At 51.6% G+C, this 9,967-nt stretch overlaps 1 protein-coding gene across 1 annotated transcript in view; it reads left to right on the top strand.

Annotated features, from left to right (window-relative positions):
• Positions 1-358: 358 nt before the first annotated feature.
• Positions 359-9,967, top strand: part of ZIC3 (Zic family member 3) — a 26,022-nt gene continuing 16,413 nt past the window's right edge. The window contains exons 1-2 of the mRNA XM_030885089.2: positions 359-573; positions 964-1,317. Of these exons, the coding sequence (XP_030740949.1) occupies positions 359-573; positions 964-1,317 (569 nt within the window). The remainder of the gene's footprint in view (positions 574-963; positions 1,318-9,967) is intronic.

Genomic DNA, 9,967 nt, shown 5'->3' with positions numbered 1-9,967 from the left:
AACGTGGCCGCTGGGAGTGGTAGCTGGAGGCCCGCAAAGGACCCATTCCATGCCCAGACTCCTGCCACCCCCATTGCACTCCAAGTGCCCGAAATTTCGGGTTGAGTCGCTGCTCCCAGAATGGCACCGGCATCTTCCCCGAATCTCAGCACGATCCCCACCCTCTGTTGACTTGTTAGAAGGAAATCAACCCCCCAGAGCCCGTATCCACTGGAGCTGGGGCACCTGAACCTCCCCCATCCCCACCCCCCGCCCCGCGCGCCCTCCTCCCGGCCAGTTTCATCGTATCAGGTTTTGAAAAAAGTGGGGACCAGAACCCACCCTTTGTCTCACAGGCGCTGAGGGGGACTGTGGCCCGATGCTGGCTTCTGGACAGGCTCCCAAAAACCTTCCTGGAGATGCCAGGGAGCCCAGAGGTTACCCAACAGTAGCGACTGCCATCCAGAAGGAAGTCAGCCTCGGGGTGAATGGGGGAGATGGAACACTAAAGGCCACGCCCCCCCAGCAGGAATTGACAGAGATTTTAGCTGCTCTGCAGCCCTACTTCTACGGGACCCAGATTGGGGGATGCCTGTTAGGGACTGGGGCGGGGGGCGTGGGCTGCTTCTCCTTCCCTCGTTTTAGGGTCGTCATGAAGGAGCCCCCTTTCCAAGGGGTCACTGTGGGGAGGACTGTTCCTTCCAGAGAGAGAGCTCGCCTGGGAGGCTCGCAAACAATCGGCATTACTAAGCACTCTGCTTCAGCCCTGGGCTCCAAGGCGGTCCTGGCCATAACTATCAATGGATTAAATCCTGGAAGGAATGTTCTGGAAAGAAGCAAGCTGTGGGGGAGGGTGGGGTCCCCTGGAAATCAAACACTTGCAATGAGGACATGTGTGATCGAAGCGTGTGTGTGTGTGTGTGTGTGTGTGTGTGTAACAGAGACAGAGATAAAACATAAGACGACGACGATTTAAAATTGCAGTTTGGTCGATTCCAGAGGTGCCGAAATCTCACACGACGTTCGTGGCTTCGTCCCCGGAGACCTCTGCCAAACCACACATCCCGGGTTCACGTTCCACGGGAAACTGGAAACAAAAGCCGGCGACACTTTCGGTGCAGCCGGGAAGAAGGACAGCCAAGCCTCCTCCCTCCCTCCCTCTCCTCCGGAGCCGGGAACACACTGTGAGGAACCCAGCAGCAGCTGCCCTGCCAGCCTGGCCCGCCACACCTCCAAGGGCATCCGGCTGTCCGGGGCATCCGCAGGCCTCGAGCTGGGCGCCTGGCTTGGCATCCGGGAAGGCGTCGGAGGCCCTCTCCCCACCGGTGCTTGGCAGCCGTTTGTATCTGGCCTTTCAGGTGGCACCTGCCCCGCCAGGCAGAGCGCAGAGTGACAGGCGCGGCCAGGAGGGAGTCACCAGCCAGGTCCCACAGATGGGTGGCATCGGGCTCCCAGTGGGAGGACTCTGCAAGCTAGCTCCAGGGCCCACATGGTGTCGCAACCCAGTGGGGGGGGGGGGGGCGAGAACCGTGCGTCCTGGGAAGACTGAGGAAGTCCTCCCACCCTCCGGGCACGAGGACAGGGCTGCCTACTGGGAAGCAGCTTTCTAACTTCAGCTAGAGCACAGCCACATCCACGTGGGGGCAGAAGCCCCAAGGGTACCACCCCACCCCCACCTCATTCACAGAGGCCTGATCAGAGGGACATCCCTCCCCCCTCTCCTGAATCTCCAGGGGCAGTGCCAGGCTGCACCTGGGCTGGCTTTCCTAGTCAGACGGGGAGGACCGCACCTACAGAGTGCTGCCCACCTAGACTGACTGTGGCTGGGCCGAGGCCAAAGCGATGCCCTGCCCAGACGATGCCCTGCCCAGACGTGGCCCCACCACGGGGCCCCGAGTGACATCGCAGTCCCCTGCGCCTCGGGCAGGCCAGGGCGACGCACAATGAGCCTGGCGCCTCATGAGGGCCAGGCGGCTCTCAGGGAGCCGGGCTTGCGCCCGGCCGCGGCCTCATCATTCAAGGCCTGGACTTGCTGGTAAAAATGCATCAAAACCGGCTGGGGTGCGCGGTATAAAAGCACAGCGGGATGAGCCGCTTTCCAAAGGGGATCTCGGTGATTGGACGGGGCTCGGCGTGATTGACAAGAGCTTAGTTTGGTGCAGGGGAGACACGCAAGCTTTCCCAGCGGGATCCCTTCTCTAAAATATATCACACTGGCCTTTGAAAAGCGCCGCACACTCTAAGGAAATAACGTTTCACGGCCCGCTTTACGGCGTGATGACATTTCTTTAAAACGTAGCGCAGATCAAAAAAAGGGGGGGGGGCTAAAATGTGTTGCAAACACAATGTTTTAATTAGTTTATTCGGTGCCTCGCTTTTATCCGGCGTATACATTGCGGGTTCCCCTTTAATTAAACTGCCTCCCTTGCGCGCCGGCGGTGGGCAAAGCAGGGAGGTGCGGGAGGCCACGCTGGCCCCTTTCCCTCCCAGGCCGTGCCCTCAGGGCCGCCATAGCAGGCTGAGAGTCTGGGTTTTGGGGAGCAGTGGGATCTCCGTGCTCCCGCACGGGCCGGGCCTAGGGGGAAGGAAGGGAATCTGGGGAGAGGAAGGGGCGGAAGCCACCCTTCCCCCCTCACACATCCCACCCGGGTCCCAGAGTAAAATGGAGGCTGGCCCAGTAGCTCAGGTTGGGCGCCCTCCCTTGGCAGGTTCTCTGTCTCCTGCCTCGGGGATGACAAGGCAGTAGCCCCAAATGAGCTCTGGGGTTCCAGTCCTCTCTGGGTTTTCTTTTGGGCTGGGACTTCCGGTTACTTTCCTCTCCCTGGGTCCTGAAGTAGTGGACATTGGATTCCTGACCAACGGGAGGAGGAGACCTAGCAAGCACCCCAATCACTGAGAGTGATGGGCTCAGGCATGGCGCCTACAGAAAGTCTAGGATAATGACAGCACAGGCAATAGGCCTACCTATGAAACAAGCCTATTCTTAAACACACGCAGGCGGACACGCGCACTCACAGAGCCTGACTTGGGGGGAAACTCTGGAGACTTCAGCTGGGCCCATAGTCAACCCCCACCCCACACCTATCCTATTGCCTTAGCCCAGCCCTGGAGCATGGACACAGAACAGACCCATGCAGCCTTCTCAACAAGGATCTGCCCTGCGCACTGGTGAGTAGTGACAGCAGGCACGTTACCTTAAAACTAGAGGTTTTAGAGGTTTTGTTTTCCTGAGTTAGTTGATGAGATCAGAACCTCAAATATATAAACCTACAGATTCTGAGGAAAGGAGGTGGGGAAGATCAGAGACACAGATGTTGACCCACCCCCCCACCCCAAACAAACCATAGAACCCAATGCTATACATTTGATTGGTCAGAAACCTCCTCTCCTGCCCTGATTTGCTCTACCTTCTGCAACTAGGAGTGGAAGGGACTGAGTCAAAGTTGTCTTCTGAGGAGGATGAAGTGGGGGCTGCCACCATGTGACTGGGAGGCCTCCTTTCCACCTTCTGCTCAGAGGGAAATTTCTTTCTGACATCTTCCATTCAATGCAATGAAACAGAAAGCCGGGGAGCTGCGGGATGCCTCTGTAGTCTGTGTGATTTTGCAAAAGGGCCTGGCCATGCTGCCTCTCTGGGAAACGGGAAGGCTACATGCTTCTCCCACCAAATATTTTTTTTTAAATGGTGGGGTTGGTGCCAGTGCTTGAGACCCATGGTTGCCAAGATCAAGGACTCCATTTCAAATGGTGCGATCCTTTCTATGTGATGCATGAACAACATGTGATTTCTTTGGAGGGCCTATTTTTAGATAACTGCAAAGATCACCGGGTATCGAAATAAAAGGAATTCATTTGAATATGTGGTTTCCATAAAATCAAAGCATGCAGTATGACAGAGCAAATGCACAATGTACTTCCTCTATTTTATTAACCCCAGTGGGCTCCTTTTGTTTCTTGAAATGACTTGAGATGGGCCTATATTATAAAAGCAATCAATCAACAAAAACTAAGTGACATGGGTGATGACAAAGTAGTGCCACGCCAGCTCCCAAAGCAGTTTGCCCCCCAGCTTATTTGAACCCAACCCAGCTGTAGAATGACAACATAGCTCAAGAACTGGAGCCCATGTGTGAAACAGCTTTCAAGCACTCTGCCCATAGCTAGACTAATGTGTGTGTGTGTGTGTGTGTGTGTGTGTGTGTGTGTGTGTTTCAGAAGGAGGTCAGAAATGAGAAATTAAGAAGACTCACATTGTTACCAAATGATGTTTAAAATGGGTTAGAAGAGACCCCTTGATCTTGAAGAGGACAAAAGTAGAAACCTCCTCATGGAAGCCCCTCCCCCACCTGGGAAAATAAAGAATTCAAGTTCATTTATTTCTTCCCAGGAGAGAAGACGACACACTCTTCCCTGAGAAGAGTATCATTTGAGTATTCATTGCAATAAACCTCAGGAATATATCTGAGCTGAAAAGGGCACAACTAAGAGAGTCACATTTTAAAACACACACACACACACACACAAACTCTGGTAGGTAGCTTCAACTTTAAAGTCATCAATCAGCATCATTTTCGTGAGATACTTGTTCTTGGACTTGAAACTCCAGTATTTCCTCTCAGGGTGCTAAAACTGTGTTGTGTTGGTCTACATGTGAGACTAAGTCATGGCATCATTCACCCTGAACTTCCCTGAAATACCTAGGATAGCATGTTGCATAGAATAGGCCAACTATACATATTCTTTAATAACACGATACCCAGCCACATCAAACTATATTACTTGGGTAGCTGAAAAAAGAAAATGAAAAATGTTTTTCTGAAGGGGAAACAAATGATGTGTCAAATCGCTCTGCAACTTGAGCTGCAGCCACTTGCCCCATCTCTCTCTGCTTTCTGCAACTTCAGGGAGATGTCCCTGCAGCCCAGACCGAAGGGCACGCTCCCTTGTTAGCATCTAGACTCTGAGAGGCATCCGCTTCACTTCACCTATCTTGGGCAGGCTACCTAGGGTAGCGGAGAAATGCAATGGGGGTGGCAAAGAGAACAACTCCAAAAGAAAGGACATCTCTCCCAAGCCCGTTCACTTCTTCTTTCTTCTGGAATGAAGTCAGGGCTGAACCGAGCGGGCTGGGGAGAAGTGGGATGGAACGGCCATTTCTTCAAGTGGAAAGTCTTTCTATAGTAGCTAACATGTAGTCATTTCATTGAAATACTCTTACGGAAAAAATAATAAGTATTGTGAAATATGAAGGGTTCATGGGGGGGGGGGATGAGCAGCCGATATTAAGGGCTCTGGTGGAAGGCAAGTGTTTTTAGAATGATGATGGCAACAAATGTACATATGTGCTCGACACAATGGATGTATGTATGGATTGTGATGGGAATTGTACGAGCCCCCAATAAAATGATTTAAATTAAAAATAATAATAAGTATACCTCACTGTCTTCAAACGGATTCTGACTCCTAATGACCCTATATGATAATAGAATTGTCCCTGTGGGTTGCTGAAACTCTAATTATGGGAGGTAGAAAGCCTCATCATTCTCCTAAAAAGGGGCTGATAGTTTCAAACTGCTGATCTTGGGGTTAGCAGCCCAAAGGTTAATCCACGGGCATCAGCCCTAGGAACAAACCATTTCTGGATCAGAAGCCTTTGGCGTCTTGTATTTCAAACCAGGCATGGAAAGAGAACACTTCTAGACAGTGGGGAAAGCAGGCAAAAGTTGAAGGTGAGGGTTTCTTCATGGGAACATCTGTTGGGCAAAGGGAATGGCCTCAGGACCCTTGGAGTCAGTGTGTGTCCCAGGCCTTGACCGACAGTACCCGTGGTTCCCTCATGAGAATCACTGAGGGAGGGCTAAAAACCCATGCTTTGATTTCACAATGCAACCCTCATTGTTTGGATAAAGAAAAATTGGAGTATTGTTATGGGCTTCAGATATTGGACATAGTTTGATCTTTCCATGCAGATAATAATTTTAAAACAAAACCTCACTGCCATTGAGTCAGTTCGGACTCACCGTGGCCCTATAGGACAGAGTAGAACTGCCCCTGTGGGTTTCTGAGACTGTAACTCTTTGATGGGCTTAGAAAGCCCAGTGTTTCTCCCGTGGAACGGCTGGTGTCTTCAAACTGCTGACCTTGTGGTTAACAGCCCAACGTATAACCATTATGCCACTTATTTAAAGTAACCATTAAGCGGGGGAGGGGTTACATAATGGTATAGCACCCCTCCATAAGCCAAATGAGAGAATCAATCCGAGTGGGCCTGGGCAACTGAAGCCTTCGGTGGTCTCCAAGAGATTTCTGTGTGAGACTCCCACTCGGCTGCTCCTGGAGCAGAAGGCAGGCAAACCCTAAAAGTCCACGTCCCATTGGGAGGCTGCAGTCTGCGAATGAAATCTAGGTATTACAACGGAAGTGGCCAATGGAACGCCACCCACAGAGCAGGCCAGAGCCAGAGTTTTTATGCCTATGTGTCAAAGGAATAAAGCGTATTAGAAACTCCACCGGACAGGTGAGTGTGTATCAAAACAGCAGTCGTTATGGGCTTCATAAACCTCCACAAGCATTGCTTTGCATTAGCCAGCACTGGAGGCTCCCTCGGCTTCCGAAGGACTTGGGAGACTAACAACACTTTGGAAGGGAAGAGGAGATAAATGAAAAGACTTGTTCGGCTTATGTAGAGTAGGGAAGGGGTTATTTAGGTGATTGGGGGCAGGGGAGACTTGGAGAATTTTCTTGGGGCAACTGAACTGTGGGCAGTCTAGCCCTTGGGAGAAGCACAGAAGAAGTAGGGAAAGGGGGGTTCTGGTAGGCGAGGTCCACACACCCCCACCCCGCATTAAATAGGTGGCTAACAGCAACATATAGTGAGGAACGTGTGATTGGGGGTGAGTAGGGATGAGAACTGGGGTCTGCTAATAAAATAAGCTTGCTGGGTTCTTGGTGATGAGGCAAACTTGACCCTTGGGCCTGGGCAGCTGCAGGACTTCTACAAGCTGCTGTGTGAAGTGTGAGCCTATTGGTGGAAGTCGGTAGGAAAGGGCTGGGCGTAGGACCTATGGGGTCCTCGGGGAACTCCATCTGCTGACCCCCCTTGACAGCCCATCATCAAGATGTTCCCACTAAAATCCAGTTCCTCCGTCTCTTGAGGGCCACAAAGTAGGGGTGAGAAGAACCAGGGGGGAATCCCAAGAAACAAGGCTCGGGCCTAGTCATTGAGCTCCAGATCAGGGGCAGCAGGCACACACAAGCTAAGCAAAGTAGCAAAAGGAGGCATAGGACCCACCCTGGCTTCGGGACCCACAGGAGCCATAAAAGGTTCTGGTCCTGCACAGGACTCCACGAACTGCAGTAGGCGAGTCCTTCGCCTTTGCAGCATTCTAGGCCTCTTGGTGGTAAGCACACAGGCCTTTCCCCCACAGTTGAGAGGAGGGGTTGGAAGCTGCCCTGAAGTTCTTCCCACCCACTCCAAAGGTCCTTGTCCCAGGGAGGGGCTGAAGCCACATTGGGAGGAGCCATAAGGGGTGGGGTGGGAAGAAGGGGGGAGGTAAAAGCTTGGGCCTCTGTCAACCCTGCCCAGACTGGCCCCAAGGTCCCCAGCGAAGGATTGCTCCAGACGGGACTAGCCAGGAACAGGTGAGTTCTAAATTTCCAAATTGCCTTTCACCTCCACCATGATCCAGCCAGGGCAACTCTTGAGAAGTACAATTCCCACGACAGAAGAACGGGAATGGCAGCCAGGGCTTTTGTGGGCCCGCAGAGCACCTGGTCGCCAAGTTTATTTTCCACTAAAAGGATCCCTGATGGCATAGTAGTGGGTTACATGTTGGGCTACTAACCGCAAAGTCGGCAGTTCGAACCCACCTGCTGATCCACAGGACAGAGATGAGGTTCTTTGCTCCTGTAAAGAGTTACAATGCTGGAAACCCACAGTCTTGGAAACCCACAAGGGCAGTTAGACTCTGTCCTATAAGGTCGCTATGGGTTGGAATCAACTCAATGGGAGTGAGTATGACAGTGTAAAGGTACCTGTGGAAAACAACCTAGGCTAGGTAAGTACCCATTTACTTCCCTCCCCGCTTCCTCTCGATGGATCCTGGCACTGGTTCCGGCCATATCTCCGTCAAAGCACTATTGTGACAAGCTAACCCATCTAGGCCAGACTCCTGAGCATAGAGTGGCCAGATAAAATTCCAGACACCAAACAATGAGAATTCTAGGTAAACAGCCAATGCTCTTTTATCGTGGGTCGGCTCCCTGCAAGATTTGGAACATACTTATACTTTAAACAATAATAGCACGTTGTTTGTTTGAAACTCAGCTTTATGCAAACCACCCGTCGTGTCATGTTCTGACACTGGCAGCTGTTATCTGAACGGCGCCCCTACTTGGGACCGAGGGGACTGTTTGCTCTTCCTACCAACCTGAGCCGGCTCAAAGGTGAACTGAGGAGACCAGGGTGAAGAATAGAGAAAGTGTAATCTTAAAGAGGTGCTTGTCCTGGCCAGCGGGCCAGGAAAAAGAGCTGGGAGCCAGCGGGAGAGAGACGGCCTAATGTGGACAAGCTAGCCAGCCAGAAGCATCCAGGAATCATCACATTCAGCTAGTTTTATTGTTTAAGGAGCCCTGGTTGTGCAACGATTAAGCACACGGTTGCTCACCCAAAGGTTAGTGGTTTGAATCTGCCCAGCGGTGCCGTGGGAGAAAGACCTGGAGATCTGTTCCCCCAAAGATTATAGCCTAGAAATCTATGGGGGCAGTTCTACTCATTCACATGGGTGACAAAGAGTTTGAACATAGATTCCACGGCATCCACCAATAACGTAGTCTAAGGAGCCCCCGGTGGTGCAAACAGTTAAGCACTCAGACACCTCTGAAGAAGGGGCCTGTAAGCTGCTTTTGAAAAGTCAAAGCCTTGAAAATCCTATGGGGGCATGGCACTGGATGGGGGTGTGTGGCTGGGAGTCTGACTTCACTGGATGGTAACTTATAACAACCACATGGGGGGAGACCAGTCTCTGGAGAAGGACATCCCACTTGTTCAGGGGCAGCGAAAAAGAGGAAGGCCCTCTAGGAAATGGACTGATAGGCCGGCGGCTGCACCCTTAGGTGCAAACAGCAGTGGTGAAGATAATGCTGGATTGGGCTGTTCAGTTCTGGTGTACTGATTCCACAGCACCTCACAACAATGGTTTAAGGAGGGAGTTGGATGGGGTGGAAGGAGTGTGCTTATGAGAGAGAGAGAGAGAGAGAGAGAGAGAGAGAGAGAGAGAGAGAAGGGTTGAGCCCCATTGAGGAGGAGGAGCTGGGCCTCCTGAGGGCAGGCTGGGCAGCTGTTGCCACCCGATCCTCACTGACTCTCAAGCCTGGCTGGCTGTGGTTGCCCCTCAGGGCTCAGTCACGCATAAAGGGTCAAACAGTGTGCCTCTCCAGCCAAAGACAAAAGACAATCAAACCACCCTATGGGTCAGAGGTCACCTAGTCACTGATTGAGATATTCACCACTCACGCCTCTCTATTCTCTCCTCCACCTGGTTGTCCTCCCAAGGCCTTTTCCTCTCCAGCCTGACTCTCTTCCTTTCTCTGTCTTCCCAAAGCCAACGTGATCCCCGGAAATAATTGAGGTGTGATGATTACAAACAACAACAACAACAACATCAGATCCTTTTCAAACTGAAGCTTGAAAAATAAGGTCCTGATGAATTAAGCCCCACCAGTTAAAAAATATCTAGTCCATTTCTGAGGCTCTCGTCTAACCCCCAGGCCAGGGGTCAAAAACTTTTCGTGAGGTCCAAACAAAATCGTTTAGACTTCACTCGCTACAATTTGTCTCCCATCATGTAATCTCCCTCTCCTCCTCCTTTAAGCACAAAAAAGTTATTCTTAACTCCTGGCACCACACAAAAACAAAAGTTTACCATTCATTTCCAAACCAAAAGTTAGCCAAAATCACCTCCATTTTGCATTGTCTGGTATGGATGGG

This window comes from Echinops telfairi, unplaced genomic scaffold, assembly GCF_000313985.2.
Source record: "Echinops telfairi isolate 266 unplaced genomic scaffold, ASM31398v2 ScPeMD7_20;HRSCAF=75, whole genome shotgun sequence".
Lineage (NCBI taxonomy): Eukaryota > Metazoa > Chordata > Mammalia > Afrosoricida > Tenrecidae > Echinops > Echinops telfairi.
This window is presented reverse-complemented; position numbering and strand designations above follow the sequence as displayed.